Genomic DNA, 23935 nt, shown 5'->3' on the forward strand with positions numbered 1-23935 from the left:
CTCTTAATTTGAACCAGGTTCCTCCCTAGATATGTGGTCTCCTTGGTATGGGTATTTATTCCCTCAGGCCACACAGGCCACCTCATTCTGCATCATTTTAACAGGTTACACCATAATAAAAATGTTGGGGGATGAGGTCAAAGAGAAAGGAGTTCACACTGTGATTTGTCCTAAAAATAGCTCTGGATCTCACACCCCAATAACGGCTGCTCTGTCAATACCTAATCTCTCTAATTCTACTTCTAGAGTTTGCTAAGTCCTGTTGATGCTGATTTGGATCTGCTCCAGGAAGCAGATCCAGAGCCAAGGGAAGAACCATATGCCTGGTTCTCTAAAGTAGCCCTTGACATTCCTTGTATTCCCAGAATGATGCAGACTTTCTAGGGAACTAGATAACTAGGTATGACACAGGACCAGGCCATACCCCATACTCTGGGCCCTCTAGCACCACTCTGGAATGAATCAAGACCTTTGGGTCAAAGTTGAAACTAACTCTTGGACCAAGGCATTCCAAGCTATGGAAGTTGGAACTAGAGCTCCTTACAAATCATCCTAACTTATCGTGTTTTGTGTCTGAAGTTTCTGCTGCTGTTGTAGCAATTGCTTTACACAGTGTACACCTGGCAAAGCCATACTTTACTAGCCTTAGTGGCTATTTTATAATTTCCTGGGCTACACAATGTTTCCTTCCAAGTTATGACCCTGTACAAAGGGATTCCTGTACAAGAGTGGTCACTCTGCTACATTGACTTCTCAGAGTACGGTTATTATACTGTAGGTGGCAAACAGACGCAGACTAATCAAGATTCCAACCTGGTCAGAGGAATCACAATTTCTCCTCCCCCCTCACCCCCATCCTCCTTAGGAAGTTAGGTGTCAAGGGTGCTTGGAATTCCTATTGCTTCAAAGTGCATAGAGCACTAGCCCTGGAATCAGGACCTGAGTTCAAATCCGAACTAAGACACTGGCTCTGTGAGCCTGGGCAAGTCACTTAACTGTCTGCCTCAGTTTCCTCATCTGTAAAATGAGCTGGAGAAGGAAATGGCAAACCACTATAGTAGTTTTGCCAAGAAAACCCCAAATGGGGTCATGAAGAGTTGGACTCAACTGAAAACTACTGAACAACAACTACAAGACATTGTACATTGTTAGGCACTAAACATGTCAAAGCCCCATCTACTCCAACTCCCTCATTTTTGGATAAGGAAATAAGGCAGAGGGAGATTTAAGTACCTTGTCTGAGGTCACAAAGGTAGTAATTGTCAGAAGGTGGGATTGTAACCAAAGTCCTCTGGCTTCAGAGCCAATGGCTCCATGGTACCATACTTCTCTATCACCTAGCTTGGTACTCTGCACACAGTAGGTATTTAATGTATGTTGAATTGAAATTAATTGTACTGGTAGCATAATGCCCACCAAAGCATACTCTCTCTGGATTCTGGGTCCTTTTACTCCACAGAAGCCAACTTTTCTTGGATTGGGATGTAAGAGGAATCCTTGAGTTTCCTAACTTTAGTCAGTCAGTCAACAAGCACGTATTAAGTGCCTGCTATGGGCTAGGCACAATGCTTATAGTAGGGGGTAAAAAGAAAAACAAAAAACAGCTTTTGCTCTCAAGAAGCTCATAGAATGAGGAGACAACAAATATGTAAACTATGTACAAACAAAATATATACAGGATAAAGATAATCAGTAGAGGGAAAGCCCTAGCATTAAGGGGAACTGAGAAAGGCTCCTTGTAGAAGGTGGGATTTGAGCTGGGACTTGAATAAAGTGAGGATGGCCAGGAATCAGAAATGAGGAGGGAGAGAATTCCAGGCATGGAATTCCAGTCCGTGAAAATGCCCAGAAAAGGGAGATGGGAGTATCTTGTTTGAGGAATGGCAAGGAGGCCAGTGTCATTGGATCACACAGTATGTGGAGAAGAGCAAGGTGTAAGAAGATGGGAAAGACAGGAGGGGGCCAGGTTATTAAGGGCTTTTAAAGGCCCATCAGAGGATTTTATATTTGATCCTGGAAGAGATGGGAGCTATTGGAGTTTATCAAACAGAAGAATGACATCATCAGACCTGTACTTTAGGAAATGGTGGTCGTTGGCTCTTCAATTTTGAAGGAGACCAATGACATCGTGGGTGATGTCTTGACTTGGGCATGAATTGGATATAAGTGAGGCAGAGTTGCACAAAGTCATCAGCCTCATTCTCTCTTCCAGAATCATCTAAGTCTAGTGTCAAAAAAAAAGTCAGGATGACTGGTGATGGCCCGGGATGCAATGGATGACCTTGGTTTCTTTGATGTCGACTAAGTTCTAAGCCTCCACAGTGCCTACTTCAGCCACTTTTGTGGCTGTTAAAATAGGTTGTTCTCACCTGCTCATTCTGCCAGGGGTAGTCTTAACATGCTAGGAGTAAATATCCCCCTAATTCACTAATAGTTTTGAGGCCCATTGGTTACCCTCAATCTGGTTTAGCCTGTCTGGTAAGACAGTTTTACTAGGGTATGGCTGCTACAGTTTCTTGGGGCCATAGGTAAGATCTTTATTTTAGGAAGATCACCTTGACACCTGAGTGGAGGAGGGGATAGACTTGAGGCAGGGAGACCAACAGAAGGCTATTGCAATAGTCCATTTGTGAGGTGACGAGGAATTGCACTATGGTGATGGTAGTGTCAGAGAAGAGAAGGGAACATATATAAGAAATGTTCGAAGGTAGGATTGACAGAACTTGCCAACAGATTGGTTATGGATTAGAAGAGAGAGTGAGGATTCAAGGATTATACCTAAGTTTTGAGCCTGGGTGATTGGGAGGATGATGGTGTCCTCAACAATAAAAGGAAAATTAAGAAGAGAGGAGGGCTTAGGTGAGTTTAAAGTGTCGATTGGACATCCATTTTGAGATGTCCAATGGAGAGCTGGAGATGTGAGAGTGGAGGATAGGCCTGAACAAGTAGATCTGAGAATCCTCTGTGTAGAGATTACTGAATCCATGAGAGCTGATAAGATCACCAAATGAAAGAGTACAGAGGAAGAGAAGACGATTTAGGACGGAGTCTTAAGGGACACCCAACATTAGTAGATGCTACCTGGATAAAGATTCAGCAAATGAGACAGAAAGAATGTTCAGACAGATATTCATTAGGGTGTTTTCCCCTCATCAGAAAAAAAAAAAACAACCTTCCCTTGACCCTGATATTTCTTCAAGTAGCCATTTTTATCTTTCTTGCTCTTCACTGTTAAACATCTAGGGAGAGTGGACTACACTTTGCTACCTCCACTTCCTTACCACCCACTCACTCTTCATCACTTGGCTTCTATCTGCACCACCCTTCTCCATCAGCAAAGAATCAAGCAGAATTAATAATTACCCAGATTTGACCAGACACTCATGAGTCTTGAGTACATCTTTCAGAAGGATGGTTCGTAGAGGCTCCCTGTCCTGGTGAGAGAGACAGAGTAAGGTTGGGTAAGTCCATCTATCTCTATCTGAGAACCAACTAACACCTTTCTCCCCTTCCTCACACAGGGTCACCCACAATTTGTTCTGACTTGGTGGCAGAGATCTCCAAATCTATATAGGATGAAAAACAACGAAGTGCAAACTTGACCATGAGCATGGCCTCAGAGATGGCTATAACTCAGACCTGTGTGACCCGGAATAAGTTTTCTCATCTTTAAAATGGAAAGGTTGGACTGCATGATCTTTGTGATTCTTTCCAGCTCTAAATCCAATGAGTATATGAATTCCTGACATGGATGGGAAATTTGAGAAGGAGGCAAACAAAACATGGCACCCTTTGTAAATGTGAGGAGGAAAGGAGGCTAGGGAGTCTGTTGCTGGGTCCCAGAGTTGCCACTACTCACCTGTTCACACTTGAAGTAAGAGAGGGAGAAATCATCAAGAGCAAAGAAACGACGTTTCCAGTTCTTTCTCTGAAACAGAAGAGAGATGGATGTCTCTTGGAATATAGCTCCCTCCAGGGATCTCATCCCACCCTGGGGTAGCAGGTGCTAAGATGCCAGTGCTATACAGCATGGTAGAAAGTCTTGTCATTTCCTAGCTTTGTAACCTTAGGCAAGTTGCTTTATACCTGCCTGAGCCTCAGTTTCCTAATATGTAAAATGAGAATAATATCAGCACTTACAAGCCATGGTGAGAATGGAATGAAATTATCTATTTTGATTTGCAAATGTTAATGGACTAGACCAATATTAGCTATTGCAATGGCTAATAATTATCATATATAATATCATAATTATATGCATAGTATAAGATTATAGATGTTATTATTATCACTATTATTATGGCCAAGTCCACAGGAGTGTGGATATGAACCTTAAAGGGCTACACAAATGGAGGGTGAGAAGGAGAAGGAAGATGGGTAAGAGAAGGAAAAAGGAGGCTCCTTAATCTTCCAAGGGGAGATTGACCTTTTAGATTGTAGGTCTAACACTCTGAACATTTTGGGTAAAGAAACAGTCTTAAATAGGTTGACATCTCATCATAATTTTTATCTCTCCCCACAAGACTCTAGGGTCCAGCAATTCAATTCAAAAAACATTTATTAAGTGCCAGGCACTGTGCTAAGTATTGGGCAGGAGACAGTCCCTGCCCTCAAGGAACCTACAGTCTAATGGGGGAGACAACATGCAAACAAATATCTACAAAGCAAACAAATATCTACAAAACTATATGCAGGATAAATGGGAAAGCATTGCAGTTAAAAGGGGTTAGGGAAGGCTTCCTGTAGAAGGTGGGATTTTAGTTGGAGCTTAACAGAAGTTTATGGAGGTCAGTAGTCAGAGTGGAGGAGGGAGAGAATTCCAGGCATTGGGAACAGCCAGAGAAAATGCCTGGAGCCAAGAGATTGGAATGTCCTGTTTATGGAACAGCCAGGAGGCTGGTGTCATTAGATTGAAGAGTATGTACTGGGGACCTGTGTGTAAGAAGATTGGAAAGTTGGGAAGGGGCTAGGTTGTGAAGGGCTTGGAATGACAGAGTCTGGCCTCAGTCCCAATGTTGGCACTTACCACATTCCCCTGTTTCACACAGTAGCCGCTCTTAAGAAGGGGTGGCCCCGCTGGGGCTCGGCAGCCTGAAGTAGGAATGTAGCTCTGAGACCTTCGGAGGAGGGCGTGGTGGCTTTGCACACTTGCCTCGGTCCCATCCCCGCCATTCTACAAGAGAACAGCCCCAGGAGTCAGTAGCTTTTCCCTACCCCCACAAACTCTGACTTGAGATTCTCTGCTTTAACCCCTTTACTCTTCTCCTACCCCAGCCAGACATTTGGATTTCCCCATAAGAACAATGTTTTCTACTACCAAGACAAGGCTGTTGCCTCAGAGAGGCCAATGAGAGCTGGAAAACAGGAAGGAGCAGAGGTGACTCTAATCAGGAGAATTGTGTGTGTGTGTGTGTGTGTGTGTGTGTGTGTATGCGTGCGCGTGTGTGTGTGTGTGTGTGTGTAATCTATATATGCACACATACATACATATCTACACATATCTACATATATATGCATGTATGTGTATATGTACACACATATAGCCCAAATTTGCATCTTTATAATCTAACCACTGGAGGGCAGGGTAGAGAAGGGAGTAGAAGGTGACAGATAAGAGACGGAGGGGAGTCTGGTATACATGTTCTCAGCTTGGCTCTTTTTCTCTGTCCTTAATCTCACATAAGATCTCTTATGGTACTAGTACTAGTCTAGTATGGTACTAGGTACTTCTAGTATGGTTCTAAGTACTAGTCAGCGGCAGCGAGGTTGCACAATAGAGTGTTGGACCTACAATCAGGAGACTTGAATTCAAATTCTCCCTCAGACTCCTATTAGCTGTGTGACAGTGGGCAAATCACCTAACTGCTGTCTGCCTCAGTTTCTCCAAAGGTAAAAAGGGGATAATAATAACACCTATCTCCCAAGGTTTTTGTGAGGATCAAATGAGACAATATTTTAAAGCCCTTTGCAAGCCTTCAAGTGCTATGTAAATGCTAGATTTTGTTATTCTCATATCTGTCTCCATGGACTCTATTTTAACATAGCAGTTAGAAGCAGAGGACTAGTGTTTCTCTCTGTCACCAATGTAGAGCCCCACTGTCTCTGCATCCCCACCAATGATAACAGACCACTTCATAGTAATCACTTTCCAGGTGCTAGGGAAGACCTCAGACCTTTAGTCTGGGTTCTCTTGCCAAAAACACTATCTGTAGCTCCTCTGAACCTTTAATCCAAGATTCATTTTTTGCATATGTTACATCAATGACATCATACCCTTGGTTTTCCAAACAGGAGCCCCACCCCCACCCCCAATCCACTTTACCTGGTTGATGGGTGTGTGTACCACAACCCCACCAATGATCTCTGTCTTATATGCCACCTGTAGCTTTTTTTCTAGGGGCTGAGAAACTGCTGGGCTCTTGGCAACCTCGGTAGCCAGAGGCAGGCTCCCCACTTTGGGCACCTGAAAGAAAAGGAAGCACAGAAAGCTTTAGTATAGAAGACAGCAATAAATGTCAGAACTGGGACTCAGTGGCAGAATGCGGTCATCTAACTATTGAGTTCATTGCTCTTTTGATGACAGCTGCCTCTTAGGTACACACAGAAGAACAGACTGCAAACTGAAAATTTTAGAAGCAAATTGCAGATTGAAGGGAATCTGCTAAGATGAATGCTTTTGAAGGCTCCCCAGGGTCCCAACAGCAATAGGACCTATGGGCTAGCCAGTGGCTTCACCTGATGACTCAGTTTTTGCTTCTGAATACAGGAGTACCAGGCCATTTCCATCCCTACAGATATTTCCTCCTACTCAATCCCCTCATCCACCTATTATAAACAGAGTTCTGTGGGTGCAAAGGCCTCTCTCCCTCTCTTCAGTAGTTAGGAAATTGTGTCAGATCAGAATGATCAGGTCTCCAAGAAAGTGTTCACATTCTCACACCCCTGTCCTATTTTATATAAACACAGAACCAGAATTCTAGGAAGTATAAAGCCAGTCAGTACCTCTTACATATCCTAATGAGACAGTTAGGTGGCTCAGGGCATTGAGTGTTAGACTTAGAGGCAAGAAGACCTGAGTTTGAAACCTGCCCCCAGAGACTGACTAGGCAAGTCACTTAGTCTCTCTCTGCCTCAGTTTCCCCATCTGTAAAATGAAGTGCTAATAACGACACCTACAGCCCTGGGGTTGTTAGGAGGATCAAACAAGATAACAAATGAAATGTTTTGCAAAGTTTAAAGTACTGTGTAATTGCTGTTATTTTATCATCATCATTATTATCATTATTATATTTTGACCTCTCCAAGACTGTTCAGTCTTCTGACCCCTTAGCACTGAGATCGACAGGGCAGGCAAAGACAAAACCAAACAAAATCATGAGTCTTTACAAAGGCAGCTGCTGTGTAAAACGTAGTCATTAACTGCACCAGGAATCACACCATTCAGTCTCTATCCAAAGAGAACACCCAGGGCCAGGCTGGGTCTCAGTGTGAAAGAGTAGAAAAACTGAGATGATTCTTGCCCTGAGAACTCAGTTAAAATACACACAGAAACCTCCCTCTAGAGACCACCTTCTGAATGGAGAGGTAGCAACTCCAACCAGGGCTTTAGAAGATAAAGGCAGAATTAAAAGTTAAATTGAGGCTGGAACAAATATCAGAGCAGTCTGACTATGGGTTCCATTAACTCCTATCCAGATAGAGGATTTCTTGCATATCTAACTTCTACTGGCTCTGGACACTGGATTCTATTCTTGCTGACTGTTAAGTTCAGCCCCTAATTTCTATGGATTCCCATGTGTAATAAATTAGCTCTGAATTTATACTACTAAGGGCATCCAGCCTCAAGTAGTCATAAAATCTCAGAATGGTAAAAGGCTTCAGGCTTTCTAGTCCAACCCATACCTGAATGGGTATAAAATGCCAACAAGCAGGTATCCAATCTCTACTTGAAAACCTTTAGTGATGGAATCCTCACTGCCTCCTGAGGTAGGGCAATGTACTTTGGACAGTTCTCATAGATTAGGAAGTCTTTCCTCCCATAAAGTTGGAATCTCCCTTTCCTCAGCTTCTATTCATTGTACCTGGTTCTTTTATCTCCCTTCAGTCATCTGCAAATTTGATCAATGTTACTTATGCCTTCATTCAAATTGTCAATGAAAATGTTTAACATGACTGATGTGGATATAGGTTTTACATGATTGCACAAAAGTAACCCATATCAAATTGCTTACCATCTTAGGGAAGGGGGAGGAGAAGAGGGAGAAAATTTGGAACTCAAGATTTTATATATAAAATGAATGTTTAAAAATTGTCTTTACATATAATTTGAAAAAATAAAAAAACTATCTATTGGGCCAGCGGAAGGGAATTTTTTTAAATGGTTAAGAGGAAAAGCCCAAAGATAGATCCTAGAAGGACTCTATTGGAGACCTCCCTCCAGGTTGATATTAAGCCATTAGTGGCCACTCATTGGCTTCAGTCATTCAATTGGTTCTCAGTCCACTTAGCTACATTAACATTTAGCCCAAACCTCGCCATCTTGTTTACCAACATAAAAAGGAAAATTATGTTAAATAAATGCTCTGTCGAAGTCCAAGTATTGTTGTCTCTGGCATTCTTGCTCTCATTCTGTACTTCCCATCTGCATTATAAACTGGACAAAAGCCTCGCAGAAAAAATGGGTCTCTGACACCTGGGGTACACTCTATAGCTCTTCCTTTCCAAAACAATCAGGAATTCCCATCCTCTTTTTTAACCCACCTCACTTATTTTTTAAATCACCATAATTCCACTCAACCTTCCTCTACCTCTTAATGGCTGACCTCCTGGAGATGAATTTACTATGCTGGCCTAATCCTTGGATTGTAGATAAAAGTCATTCCCGGATCACTTTTCCCACATTTCCCTGAGCTATGTCTGTGTCACAGGATCTTTAGGATGAGTGGGTTTTATTCTAGTTTCTTTCACTGTTTCCATAACAAACAACTCCTAGAGAGTATAATGGAGAGCAAAACAAAAGTGGGAGAAAGGCCATAGCCTAAGGAGAAGAAAGTCCCCAAAGAACAGGTGCCACGAGCAATGGTGATGTCAGCTTTCACAATGACAAACTTGGAAAAAATTTTTGTTTTCTGTTCCTGACTGTCAAACTATCTGAAGGAAGACAGAAAGCCATCACCAGGCTCTCTAGAATACTGCTTGTTCCTGACCAACAATAAGGAACACAGGGAAACTCTTGTTTGCTATTCTGAGGTGTCTTTAAATCTAGTTCCTCAAATTTCTTATGGCTTTCATGAACATCATGACTCTTCTCCATCTAGGACACCTACCAGAATAACTTCATAGACTCACAGAATGGTAGAAATAAAAAAGAGAGGTCCAGGAGGAAGTCACTTCCACAAGATCATAGCTATTTAGTGGTAGTGCAAGGCTTCCCAATTCTTGTACCATGTCTTTTTCCAACTGCACCATAAATGATAGTTGGGGCAGGTAGGAGTCCCAAGGTTAATGGGGAATCTCCACTATAGCCCCATGAGGTAAGAAATCTTTTGGTTAGGAGCCATTTCCTGGAAGAGAAGCTGGAAGTGAGGAGTTAGGCAGCTAGGTAAGGCATCCGCCAAGGAGATAAGGCCTTTGGGGGAGGAGAGGTGGGGAGAGAGAGAGAAGAGAGAGAGAGAGAAAGAAGAGCAATGCTACCTGAGGGCAAGTAGAGAAAAATCCATGATTACAAGAAATAAGCCAGAATTCCCAAGATACAACCGAGATTGAAATCTGGAAAAAGTCAAATGAAGGTGCCTTGGGATAGGCACAATACCCAGTGAAGGATGAGTGAGCCCAAGTCCTGAAAGTGTTTTTAGAGAGCTGCTTTGCTAGAGGATTTGATGAAGACTGTGATGGGACTAATATCTACCAGTGTTTCCCCACAAGATGGGTTAGGCCCACACCTCCTCCTTCCCTCTTTTAGTATTCCCTAAAAAGAGACAAAGCTGTCCCTGGTACTTGATTAGCCCTTGCCTACCTTGACACGGCTTCCTTCACCTGAGGGCATAAAAAGCCTGGACCACATGTAGTCAGGACCTGGATGAAGACCATGCAAGTCACCATGTCCTTTCTCACATCCTGACCTTATGACCAGACACATTTCCATATGGAGATGAAGAGGGAGCTGTGTCCAGAAAAGGTACGTACCACTGTACTCTTGTGGTATATCCTTGCTGTTTTAGGGCAAAGCAAACCTCCTTTAGTGAACTGTTCAATGACTTGTGAATGCCTCGTTTCATCATAACCTCAAATATGAGCCAAGAGGGCTGCCATTAGAGATGCTTCTAATAAAGGCTATTCTCCTGTATCCTGAGCCATGATAGGACTATTAAGGGCACAAGGCTTGGTAGGAACCTCAAAGGCCTCTTTATAATGGGGGAGATCTTTAGTTCACCCACCCTTTGTGATCTTGGGTAAATCATTTAACCTGAGCTTCAGTTTCTTCAACTACAAAATTTTGGTCTTTAAGCCAACCTTCCAGCTCTATATCTACTGTCCTATGATCCCTTATGATATGGTGGCGGCTATTCAAAAGACACCCGTAGAGAATCACCTACATTGCTTAGTTTGGCGTCCCTTTCACTGCATAATTTTCAAAGCCTTCTAGGGAATACATGTGATTCACTGACATAGGCATTTCTTAAAATAGCATATAGTCATCAGCAGTGATGTGTTTTTATTGTAATAACTCAGTGTCTTCAGGAAGCATCAGATTTGGAGTGAGAAAAGACCTTCAACGTCATCTAGTCCAATCCCTTCATCTCAGATAAAAAACAATGAAACCCAGGAAAAGGAAGAGAGTTGTCCAAAGTCACCCAGCCATTTAGGAGCAGGCCATGGGAGGAGATGCTGAAGGATCAAGGAGGCTTAGCTTAGAAAAAAAAGAGCTCTGATATCTGTCTCCAGGTACTTGAAGGCCTGTCATATAGAAGGTGAATTAGTCTTGAACTGCTTGGACCCAGAGGGAAGAACTGAGAGCAGCTTGTGGACATGGACATGGCAAAGAAGCAAATTAGGTTTGATATAAGCAGGCATGTATGGGAGCAGGCTCAGGGCCTCTTGTTAAAATTTCAATGTGGGTATTTACACCTTGGAAAAGCAAATGCTTTAAGTCAGGGCTTGATTTATTGTTTCTTTTAATTGCCTAGACTTGAGAAAGTGATGGAGAAAATATTAATATCACAGATTAAACTTAAAAGTGTGTCTTGTGCTCTGAAGAGCTAGCTGCTAAACTCCTGGATATATGGGAACGCTTTCCTAACAACTAGGGGTATCCAAGCAGGCAATGTCATGTATGCTGGAGTGGGAGTGCCTACATGAGGTGGGAAATGGAACTAGATAACCTCTGAATTCTCTTCAAGTCCTGAGATTCCATGAAACCCTCCTAGAGAGAACTTACTTGTAGAGAGCCAGGGGAGACAAATTTGTCCAAGCATGCATTTGATGTTAAAAGAGTTAAGCATTAACCTTCCTTAAAAGAGCACTGCACCATTCATGAGTAATACAATTAGAAATTAGGAAGTCTGAAAGCATTAAGTAAAAGTTCTACACCCACAAGGCAGACAGCTTCTTAGTACACATCAATACACACACATTCAGTGACACACTCCCTCTCTCTGTCTCTTCTACTCTTGTATGAGAATACTCAAAGGCACTATGGTTTTTTTCAGTATCAGGGGAACTCCCTCCATCAAAGCAGGGCAGATGCAAAACCCTTCTAAGACTTAATAGTCTTAGTGTGACATATTCCACAATCTTCAATCTCTTCTTTCTTGGCTGTGTCCTTCCCTGAAGCCTACAAATACACCCAAGCCTTTCCCATCCCAAAATAAAAAAACAAACAAAAAAAACTCAAACAAAAAAAAACCCTTAATTTGATCCGATGATTCTAGCTAGCTTTAAATCTATATCTCTGTATCTCATTCATGACTAATCTTGAGAAAGCTATCTAGACAAGGTGCCTCCACTTCTGCTCTCACCCTCTTCTAAACCCTCTGCCAACTGGTTTCCAACCACATCATTCAACGGAAACAGATGTCTCCAAAGTTACCAGTGTTCTCTTAATTGCCAAATCTAATGACCTTTTCTCAATACTCATCCGTCTTGGCCTTGGCCACCTTTGATATTGTAGCTCCCTCTATTCTCCTGTATACTCTCTTTCTCCCAGGTTTTTCACAGCATGGCCCTCTCCTGATTCTCCTTTCTCAGCCCTGACCACACTTCAGTCTCCCTTGCTAGCTCAGGTCTGTCATACCCACTAACAATAGATGTTCCCCCCAAGGCTCTGTCCTGGCCCTCTCCTTTTTTCTCTCTATAATCCCTTACTTAGTGATCTCATCAGCTCTCATGGGTTCAATTATCATCTCGATGCAGGTGTTTCTCACATCTATGTAACCAGCCCTAGCTTCCCTCTCGAGCTCTCTCCTGTGTCACCAACTGCCATTTGTACATCTCAAACTGGATGTCCCCCAAAGGCAAAAACCTCAACACATTCATAACAGAACTCACTGTCTCACCCCAAAAAACATCCCTTCTTCTTGACTTCCCTGCTAGCGTCAAGGGCACCAACATTCTCCCACTTGCCCAAGTGCATTAACTTAGTCATAGCATCCTCAAGTCACTCAACATGTCTAACCTGTTGTCAAATATTATTTTTTATATATATTTTCACAATGCCTGTTCATGTATGGTCCCTTCTCTCCACTCACAGCCAGCACCCTTGTTCAGGCCATTATCACCTCTATCCTGTGGGAGAAGTACAAAAGGCACAAAAAGGTATTATGATATACTTTCAATTGGTCTCATCTCTCCCCACTCCAATTCATCCTCTACTCAGATGTCAAAGTGACTTATCTAAAGCAAAAGCACTTGGTGCATCAAGCACCAAGTGATGCCCTATTATCTACTGGATCACACATAAGGTTCTCTGTTTGCCATTTAAAGCCCTTTGCAGCCTGTCCCCTTCCTCTCTTTCCAGTATTCTTACATTTGACTCCCTTCCACACACTCTGTATACACCTAGCTGACCTCCTTACCCTTCTTAAACACTAATCCTTTTCCTAAGTCAGTGCCTTTATACTGGCTGTTCCCCATAATTGGAATGCCCTCCTTCCTCACCTCAGCCTCTTAGATTCTGTGGTTTCCTTCAAGACTCAGCTCAAATTCCACCTTCTGTAGGAGGCTTTCTAAAGCTCCTCCAGCTACTAGTGCCTTTCCTCTGAAATTCTCTCTCTCTCTCTCTCTCTCTCTCTCTCTCTCTCTCTCTCTCTCTCTCTCCCCATAGATATATATATATATATGTATATATATGTATATGTGTGTATGTATGTATGTATAAAATCTCCTGTAGAAAACTTATTTGTATGTTGTCTTCCAATTAGAAAGTGAGTTCCCTGAGCTCAATTTTGCCTTTCTTTGCACGCCTAGCACCTACATGGTACCTGCCACACAGGTGCTTAAATGTTTGTTGAGTAAATGCCAAAGGCCGGCTTTGCAATCAGGTCTTCCTTTCTCCAAGCCTAGGGCTTTTTCTCCTCATCAGGATACCTCCTCTTCTGCTCCTATACAGGTCAGAAAATATTTTCCTGGGAGGATTCTTCTACATGCAAATAGAGGAAGATGACATGAACCCTAAAGCAATCACTCATCAAGGTTCAGTGATGCTATAAAGGAAGCACCTAATTTAAACCACAAACTGCCTTTGTTGCTCTGGGCTCATCGACAAAAGCAGCATTTGGCCAAGCAACCCCTTGGAGTGAGAGGAGGAGCCAGGCTAGGGAAAGAGTTCCAACTTCTCTTCCTCCCCCTGTCCCATTTGCTTCACCCTTCACTTTTCAATATAAGGAAAGCGCTTTGTAATCCTTAAAGTGCTCCATAAATATTGGCTACTACTATTATTGTTACCACAATTTGAGCCTGAGCTACCCCAGAAATTACCCAAAATATGACTGACCATAAGCCTTCCTAGGAATCCCGAAGTGATCCTGCCACAGAGGGGACTCTCCATGAGCTTCCCCCTGATCGGAGCTGAATCTCAAACTCTCAGTTCAACTTGTGGTGAATCAATCATAATGCAAGAATAGGTATCTGGGAACTAGAAGGGGAGTAGGTCAGTTGGGAAAGCCCCTGCCCTTGTCCAGAGTTCTTTGCTGTATCAATTAGACCCTGCACTGGGAAAAAAAAAAGGTTCTTTTGCTTATACCAAAGATGGGAAAGGAACCATACGTACTGTGATCTTGCTGGCTTGGTTCAGTGCCTCTACCCAATCCTTCAGGTCTTTCTGGTCATTGGCTTGCAGGAAATAACGCTGAGAAAGTGCATTGATGACTGCAGACAGGCAGGCAACAAGACAAAAAGAAAATAAATCCCCAATCAGCATTCAGGCAACAAATAGAGGCACCAATGAACAACCCGTCTTTGAGATGAGGTTGCATGGGCTCCACAATACAAACCAGGCAAATTTCCATGATGCCAGGACACTCTGAAGAGTGTTCAGGGAGGAAAAGGCTATTACTACTCTCTCCTCTGCTCTAAAAATATATCTTACTTCACCAGGAAGATGCCTACTACTCCACTTCCCAATACGCTGATCTTCATCCATGAAGACAATCAATAAAACACACCCTTGGATTCCTTTTCCAAGAGTAGGAATGGATTTATGATATTACATCCCCTTTTGCTTAACCAGTATCCCTTATCATAAGTGACATGTTGACAAGGGGTGGTTAGAATATAGTCACCTATGAAATAATGTCCAAATCCAACCCAAGATACTGGGCTGAGTAATGGCAAGCTCTAAATGGCTGAGCTACCAGGTCTCTTTTGGGTCAATAATTTATTTATGATCTCCCTATGTTTTTGTTTGGCTAGGCTGTCTACAGAATCCAAGGTGTCACTTACCAATATTTTTGAGCTGCACAATGAATGAAATATCTGAATGACAAATATAGAATTTTGTTTTAAAATAAATTTTATTGATGCCTTTTGACATTATAATCATTTCTAGAAATGAGCCATTCTGTGTCCCTCTCCACCTCACCCCCATTCCTATCTCTTTGGGAACAAACAAAAAATGAAGCAAAGCATCCAAGGCAGTCATCACATCTGACTACGTGTACCATATTCTGTCCCAGTAGAACTTTGCCTCTCTGCTGAGAAGAATGAAGCATACTTCTTAGTCTGTTCTCTGGGACCATGACCAATTTTTTAGTGGCTCAGATTCCCATTTTCTTTTAGTGATATTTTCATTTACATTTCTGTAGTCACCGTGCACATCCAATACTAGATGTTAAACTATTCTAGATAGTGGGGGAGGGAAGAGACTAATTTAGTTCCTTTATAATACTTTAATTGTCTGTGATTCCTTCAACATGGGTATACGTTCCTCTTCTAATACGGACTATGATTCCTCCATGCCTCAGTAAACCTGGTGGCCAATCTGCTGATGATGAGGGATGAGACTCTCTGACCTTAGTGAGGATGGTCTTCAGGTAACAATCTGGCTCTGGTCCATATCAAAAACTTTTTCAACTTTGTTGGACACTCCAGAATTTACAGAGCCCTGGTACAGCAATCATGAACCCATGGTTACCTCTGTGCCACAGTGAAGCATCCACTCTAGTCAGATTTTAGTGAATGTGAATTATATGGGAAGGAAAATCCCATAGAATGGACACAGAATCCAGAGCCACAAGACAAACAGACAGCAGGAATCCTGGCTACTCTTTTAGCATGCCAATCATAGGTTTAAAGTAGGAAGGGACCTGAGAAATCATCCGGTCCAAGTTCCTTTTCTTTTTTGTTTCAAATCCCTCATTCTGTAGAACTAAAACTGAGGTCTGGAGAATTTAGTGACATACTGCCACCTAGGTAGTAAGTACAAAAATCAGGATTCCAACCCAAATCCTGTTGCTAAACCCAGCAATTTTTTTCTCCGCTATTCCATGCTGCCTCCTCCTTGCCACCTGTTACAGTGCTGTTCACGTAGTGAGCTCCTAACATACCATGCCAGTGGTGGTTGATAACTAGTTGCTGTGACATCCTTTAGGGTTGGCTAAATCAATAACCATCATTTAACAATATGATGAATATCCCTTGAACACCTGAGGTCCCATATTAAGGGCCCTGGAAACATATTATATTTTGTAGTTAATAAGTCATTTCAGTAGTGTACAACTGACTCTTTGGACCCTATGTTGGGTTTTCTTGGCAAAGATTCTGGAGTGGTTTGCCATTTACTTCTCTGGAACATTTTACAATGAGGAAAGTGGGGCAAACAGGATTAAGTTACTTGCCCAGGGACACACAGCTAGTGAGAATCTGAGGACAGATTTGAACTCAGGTCTTCCTGACTTCAGGCCCAGCACTCTAACTGCTGAACTACCTAACTGCCCCATGTGTGTATGTGTGTGCATACTATCGATATAATTTAATATTATATACGACATAGATATTTTATTTCTATTCTTTTGGAGCCAAGAGGACTGAAATATCAATGTGACTCTTCTCTAGTCCCTGTGGCTAGAGTAATTCTTTCTGGGAGGAGGTATTCTGAAGAGAAGTCAGAAAGATCTGTGTTCAAATTCTGCTACCAACATTAGTTGTATGACCACAGGTGAGTTGTAACCTCTCTCAAGCCTCAGATAATACTTGTAGTTCCTCACTCACAGAGTGAAGCATTTAGCTAACTTGTAAAGGTCAGTTATTGGTATCATTATCTCTGAAGACTCAAAAGCTACTGCTGTGACTGCAATCTCTCTCTCCCTCTCTCACACACACACACATGCACACATACACACAAGCTCACTGATCTCAGAGATATGAGACAACCTCTGTCACCCGCTAGCTACGTGACTTTGGACAGGACACTACCCATCTCTGAGCCTCAGAGATTCCACACAATCCACAGCGAGTGGAATGGACTAAATGGTTTTGAAAGTGCCTTTCCTGCAATGATGTGGCGATTCCCACAGACACACTCAAGTCTGACTTGCCATGTGGTCACAGGACTGTTACTATGCAGGAAGCAATTGTGGGAACCAACAAAAATCTCTTTCCCCAGGGCAGTATACTACTTACCAAAGCAAAATGGAGTTTTTGGTTTCTGTTTTGGAGTGGCTATATTCACCTAAAAACAAAGATAGTGAGATTTATACACATGATATAGATATAGATACATATATATCATATAATATGTATAATACTTATCTATCTATATTTTATATATATGTATGTACATATACATATATAAAATACAGAGAAAGACAGAGAGGCAGACAGAGGCAGACAGAGAGACAAAGAAAAAGATAGAGACAGATAAGGACAAAGACAGAGAGATAGAGATTGAGAGAGAGACAGAGATTGAGAGATGGGGGAAGAGGGAGGGAGGGAGAGGGAGAGGAAGAAGGAGGAAGAGAGAGAGAGAGAGAGAGAGAGAGAGAATGTGCATAGTTAACAATCTTCTGAAAAAATTTTCAAAACCTATGAAGTCCACCAAGACTCTGGCCCCCAACATCTGTATTGGCTACGTGTACACTTACCAATATGTGAGCCCCACACATCTCAGGTTCAAATACAACCAAGGGATCAAGAAAGCAACCCATCATCAGTGGTTCTCCCCTCCCCATCCAATTAGGTTAGCCGCTCTTGATATGGATCCCAACCAAGCAGTTGTAGCGTTTTTAAAGAAGTAGTCATGTTCTACAGTAACATCCTGGGTCACATTTCCCAGTTCTGTATGCACACGCGGCAGCCAGGATCCCTCTAGCTAAAGAAAGAGAACTGTTTGGCCAGAGTCAGAGGGCTTCTGCTCTGACATATGCATACCCTGAAGGCTTTAACGATCAGGTCTGACACTCAGTTGCCGGTCCTTTCATTTTTTCTTCCCAGACAAAAGCATTAATTTATTTGTTCTTACCTACAAGTTCTGCTTGGCAACATCCTGGGGTGGATTCCACCTCTGATAGGAAGCATCTAAGTAGCTTATGGCTTGGAGGGTAAGTCCATTGAGAATGGAGATTGTTTCATTCTTTGTGCCTGTATCCCCAGCACCCAGAACAGTGTCCGACACAGAGCAAGCACCTAGTAAATGCTGGGCGATCAACTGATAACGGCGAGGACAACTTTCTGCCTCAAGATCAAGTTCATGTCACAGTATTTTGGCATTGCTTTGGCAAGGCCCATTGTCTGGCCTTGACGTTTGGTTGACAGCATGCTGCTTTATCTCATCTCCTTTCTGTCTACCTTCCTGGCTTCCTACTTCACCCTGACAGTGTGCTCAGTGTCCTCATCTGTAAAGTGGAAATGATCATATTCTCGCTACCTATCTCCCAGGATTATTGAAAACATAAGAGACAGGAGCTATTCATATACTTAACACTTTGGTTCCTCCAGCTGAAACTCTCAGCAACTTGTGTGACCCAGTGGACTCCTCCTCACTTGTGTTACAGTGTATGGCGGAAAGAACCTTGAATTTGAAATCGGGAGAACTTGGTTCAGTTTAAACCTTAGCTCTGCTACTTGTTATCTGTGTGATCTTGGGCAAGTCACTTCCTTAGTCTGGGATTCATTTTCCTCATATGCAATATGAAGCAGGATTGGACTAGTTGCCTTTAAGGTCCTAATGAAGCCTAGACTTTAATGGTATGCTCAGATTTCTGCCTGTTTGGTTAGAAAGCAATGCTTGCCATCATCTCCGGTGGCCTGTGACAACTGCTTGTTGTTTGGTTACCACTCTACATCCCCAGCCCTGACTCTCCAAGTCCAGGCCAACTGTTCTTATCTTATGGTCCTAATATGAGATTGAGACTAGTCCATGTTGTCGATGGAAAGACCATTACTTCAAGACCCAACCTCTTGTTTATTAGTTTACAATATTTGCTTGCCTTTGAGCAACCAGCATCCATCTGTGTCCCAGGAAACTACCATCTTCATGGTGCTCTGATAGCAAATGGAATTTCTTAGGCAGTCCACCTCATTAGCCAAGATGGACTATGAGATTTGACCAGCATCCTACTTATGGGAAATCAGAGAGCAGAGGTTTCAAACACGTGTACCACAGGCCACATGCTGCTCATAGTCCTCTTGAGTGCATCTTGAACCAGATTAAAATGTAATTGGGAGGGGCAGCTAGGTGGTACAGTGAGTAGAGCACCAGCCCTGGAGTCAGGAGGACCTGAGTTCAAATCTGGCTTTAGACACTTGACACACTTACCAGCTGTGTTATCTTGGACAAGTCACTTAACCCCAATTGCCCTGCCTTTCCCCCTCCAAAAAGAAAAAAAAAAAGAAAAATGTAATTGGGAAATATTTAACAAAATAAATAAAAAGTCAATAAAACAGAAATAATATTAATATGTGGTTTTCTAAGTCTATATGCTGCCTACTGGGATCCTTACAGTATGTGGTTTAGTGGCTCCATTTCTATCGGGGTTTCACATACTGCAATAGAAGACTGATACTTTGAGTCAAGAATATGATCATCTTCATAAGGACCAATAGTTCTATTTGTCAGAGGTCACCCTGGAAGGGCACCCACCAGTGTGTGGGGAAATGTGGGAAATGGGTGGGGTTCCCCTACTGTATGAAATAGAAATGGTTACTCCATGGCTGAGCAGGCTTGCTAGAGCTCACTCATATCAGATGGAAACCCAGACCACATGAAGGAACGAACTTTTCTGTGCAGGTTGCTACAAGAGCTGACTCCTCCCAGTCGGTCCTTGGACGGAAGTAGAACTGGGATTGCCACAGAAGGGACGGCACCACCCTGATATCTGTGATGAGGCTGTGGAATCCTTGTGCACGGGCCTTCTGGTCCCAGCTCTGTCATGGTTAACCTGGCTGACTCTATCACAGAGAACCAGTCTTAAAAGCAGATAAAGTATAAAATCATAGACAGTTATACCTTGGAAGGAAGGGATGTGAGAGATCCTCTAACCCATGATGAGGAAATGGGGGCCTGCAGAGGGAAAGTGATTTCCCTGAAGTCACACAGGCATCAATAGAAGACGGGGGACTCTCAGTTCAATGCATGTTGGACTATGCTAAGCTGCTTCCTAGAGATCACCCAGATGGCGATTTGAAGGGCACTAGGCAGGGCACATGCCTCAAAATAACTCTCTTACTGCCTGTCCCTGTGCCTTCCTTTAAGAATTATCTTCCAAAGTGAAAGTAGGAGTAATGCCTTAATTATTAAGTATCACATAATACTTTGAGGGGTGGGAATGAAAATGGGAATTGGTTAACAGTTAATGGAAGCCAAGATGCTCACTGAAATGGGCCCCGGGACAGTTCTACAAAGGGAGGCATAGAAAACAGGGACAAGAGGAAGGAGCCATTGAAAGGGTAGGTATCAAAGGCAGATTTCCATTATTTGGAAAGACCACTAGATTTGGACTTAGGAGAACTATGTCCTTGTTCAAACTCTGGCCCCCTATGTGACCTTGGACAAGTCTATTCCTTTCTCTGAACCTAGTTTCTTTATCCATAAAAAAAAAAAGGGGAGGAGGTTTTTTTTTTTTAATTGCTAAGGTTCCTATTAGCTCTAATATTTTGTGAGGGTGGGAGACCACTTCAAAAATTTTGCTGAGGGCAGGTGCTGCTGGCAGGGATGTCAGAGAGGTAATCATGGTCAAATCAGTTAACTTTGATTTGCTTTTATGTCGTACTTATCAGACATCTGGTGAAGAACATGGCCCGCAAGCATGGTTGCTGATATGCTGTATATAGGCCAGGTTACCTTGGTACCTTAGTTGCCTATGGCTCTGTCAATAAAGGGGAGCAACAGGTAAAGACAGGGACTCATCTAAGCTCTTCCCCAAGCTTCTCCAAATATCTCTGAATAATGACTCTATACAAATTCTAGAGCAGCAGAACCCACAAAAAGATGAAGTGAAGCACTTTTCCAGCCCAAGACAATTTAGAAGGTGGGCAGGAAAGGTCTGTTGCACCAGGGTGAGAGCAGAGCACTGTCTGACGTAAGCTGTGCCAGTGAAGACCAGCTCACAAATAGGGAGCAGGCTTCGGAGACAAATGAATCAGTGGCAGCAGTGATAGTTTCCAGACCTCCCAGCCCACAGACAATAAGTGGGTTGGAGAACTGGTCAGGAGGGGATTTACAGGGGTGCCTTGGCTAGCACCAGGGGCAGGATTCTGTTGCATTGCCTCCATGTGGATCTGGGTCACAGTCCTGGGTCTCAGTCTCAGGGCAAGGAAGAGCACTAGTATACCAGAGCTTGGAGCTGCAGGGGACAGGGACCCTCATCACATTTCCAGGATGGAAGAATGCTTAGGGTTTGTAAACTAGTACATGGTACAGGAGAGTAATAAATACACCTCTCCCTAGATTATACCACCTTGGAAGAACTGAAAATGTACAGGTCCCTAGCTACACAAAAACCTGAAGATTGGCACAGGGTCCCCTCCACTCTGGAAGCAGAGTCCCACTTTATCATAGAGTTAAAAGTCAAGAAATGGGCTGGAAAATGAACAAACAGCAGAAAAAGATCCCAATTATAAACAGTTACTATGGTGACAGGGAAGATCAAAACACAAATTCAGAAGAAGACAACAAAATCAAAACTCCTTTATCCAAAGTCTCAAAGAACAATATGAATTAGCCCCAGGCCATAGAAGAGCTCAAAAAGGATTTTTAAAATCAAGTAAGGAAGGTAGAAAAATTGGGAAGAGAAATGAAAGTGATACAAGAAAATCATAAAAAAAGAGTCACCTTGGTAAAGGAGGCACAAAAAATACTGAAGAAAATAACACCTTAAAAAATAGAATAGGCCAAATGGTAAAAGAGGCACAAAAATCCAATGAAGAAAAGAATGTTTTGAAAAGCAGAATTGGCCAAATGGAAAAAGATATACAAAAATTCATCAAAGAGAAGAATTCCTTAAAGAGCAGAATTGGCCAAATGGAAAAGAGGTACAAAAACTCCCTGGAAGAAAATAATTCCTTAAAAATTAGAATTGGGCAAGTGGAAGCTAATGACTTTATAAGACATCAAGAAACAAACAAAATAAAAAGAATGAAAAAAATAGAAGAAAATGTGAAATATCTCTTTGGAAAAACAACTGACCTGGAAAACAGATCCAGGAGAAGTAATTTAAAAATTATCGGACTACCTGAAAAACCACAATTTTAAAAATAGCTTAAACATCATCTTTCAAGAAATTATTAAGGAAAATTGCTGATATTCTAGAACCAGGGGATCAAATGGAAATTGAAAGGATTACTGATCATCTCCTGAAAAAAGATCTCAAAATAAAAACTCTCAGGAATATTTGAGTCAAATTCCAGAGCTTTCAGGTCAAGGAGAAAATATTGCAAGCAGCCAAAAAGAAATAACTTAAATATTGTGGAGCCACAGTCAAGATAACACAAGATTTAGCAGTTTCTATTAAAGGATCGGAGGGCTTGGAATATGATATTCTGGAGAGCAAAAAAGCTAGGATTATAATCAACAATCACCTACCCAGCAAAACTGAGTATAATCCTTCAGGGGGAAAAAATGGTCATCCAAAGAAATAGAGGACTTTCAAGCATTCCTGATGAAAAGACCGGAGCTAAATAGAAAATGTGACTTTCAAATACAAGACTCAAAAGAAGCATAAAAAAATAAACAGGAAAGAGAAATCATAACAGATTCAATAAGGTTAAACTGTTTACATTCCTACATGGAAAAATGATACCTGTGACTCCTAAAAACTTTCTCATTGTTAGGGCAGTTGGAAGGAGTGCACATTGATAGAAAGCACAGGCGTGAGTTGAATGTGATACTATGATTATCTAAAAAAAATAAAATTAAGGGATGAGAAAGAAGAATGTACTGGGAGAAGGTGAAAGAGAGAGGTAGAATGGGGGTAAATTATCTGACATAAAAGAGACCCTAAAGAGATTTTACAGTGGAGGGGAAAACAAAGGAAGAGGAGAGCACGTGAATCTTACTCTCATTGCAATTGGCTCAAAGAGGGAATAACATATATACTCAGTTCAGTATAGAAATCTCTTACCCTAGAGGACAGTAGGAGGAGAAAGGGATAGGAGAAGGGGGGAGGGGGCTGATAAAAGGGAGGGCAGTTTGGGGGAAGTAAAAGTCAGAAGTAAAACACTTTTGAGAATTGACAGGGTAAAAGGAGATAGAGACAGAAACAGAAAGAGAATAGGATAAAGGGGGGGAAATAGGATGGAGAGAAGTACATAGTAATCATTACTGTGAAAAAAAAATTTTACAGCAAATTTCTCTGAAGAAGACTTCATTTCTCCAACATATAGGAAACTGAGTCAAATTTATAGAAATAAGAGCCATTCCTCAATTGATAAATGGTCAAAGGACATGAACAGGCAGTTTTCAGACGAAGTAATCAAAGCTATCCATAGATATATGAAAAAATGCTCTAAATTGCTACTGATTAAAGAAATGCAAATTAAAACATCTCTGAGTTACCACTACACATCTATCAGACTGGCTAATAGGACAGAAAAGAAAAATGACAAATATTGGAAGGGCTGTGGGAAAATTAAAACACTAATGTACTGTTGGTAAAGTTGTATACTGATTCAATTTACAACTATGCCCAAAGGGCTATATAAAACCATGCATACCCTTTGACCAAGCAATACCACTACTAGGTCTGTATCCTAAAGAGATAAAAAACAAAAAGGAAAAGTACCTATGTGTACAAATATATTTACAGCAACTCTTTTAGTATTGGCAAAGAATTGGAAATTGAGAGGATGTCCATTAATTGGGGAAAGGCTGAAGAAGTCGTATATGATTGTGATGGAATACTCTTGTGCTTTAAGAAATGATGATCAGGGTGCTCTCAGAAAAACTTAGAAACACTGACATGAACTGATGCTAAGTAAAATGAACAGAACCAGGAGAACATTATAC

At 42.0% G+C, this 23935-nt stretch overlaps 1 protein-coding gene across 3 annotated transcripts in view; it reads right to left on the bottom strand.

Moving 5' to 3' along the window:
- The window catches only part of PLEKHA2 (pleckstrin homology domain containing A2), a 117285-nt gene that overhangs the window by 14862 nt on the left and 78488 nt on the right, over nt 1–23935 (bottom strand). For all 3 annotated transcript variants that reach the window (XM_036750825.1, XM_036750826.1, XM_036750827.1), the window contains 6 exons: nt 17116–17164; nt 14267–14364; nt 6323–6463; nt 5027–5173; nt 3860–3928; nt 3364–3434 (listed from right to left, as the gene is read on the bottom strand). In XM_036750825.1, the coding sequence (XP_036606720.1) occupies nt 3364–3434; nt 3860–3928; nt 5027–5173; nt 6323–6463; nt 14267–14364; nt 17116–17164 (575 nt within the window). The remainder of the gene's footprint in view (nt 1–3363; nt 3435–3859; nt 3929–5026; nt 5174–6322; nt 6464–14266; nt 14365–17115; nt 17165–23935) is intronic.

This window comes from Trichosurus vulpecula, chromosome 3 (genome assembly GCF_011100635.1).
Source record: "Trichosurus vulpecula isolate mTriVul1 chromosome 3, mTriVul1.pri, whole genome shotgun sequence".
Classification (NCBI taxonomy): domain Eukaryota; kingdom Metazoa; phylum Chordata; class Mammalia; order Diprotodontia; family Phalangeridae; genus Trichosurus; species Trichosurus vulpecula.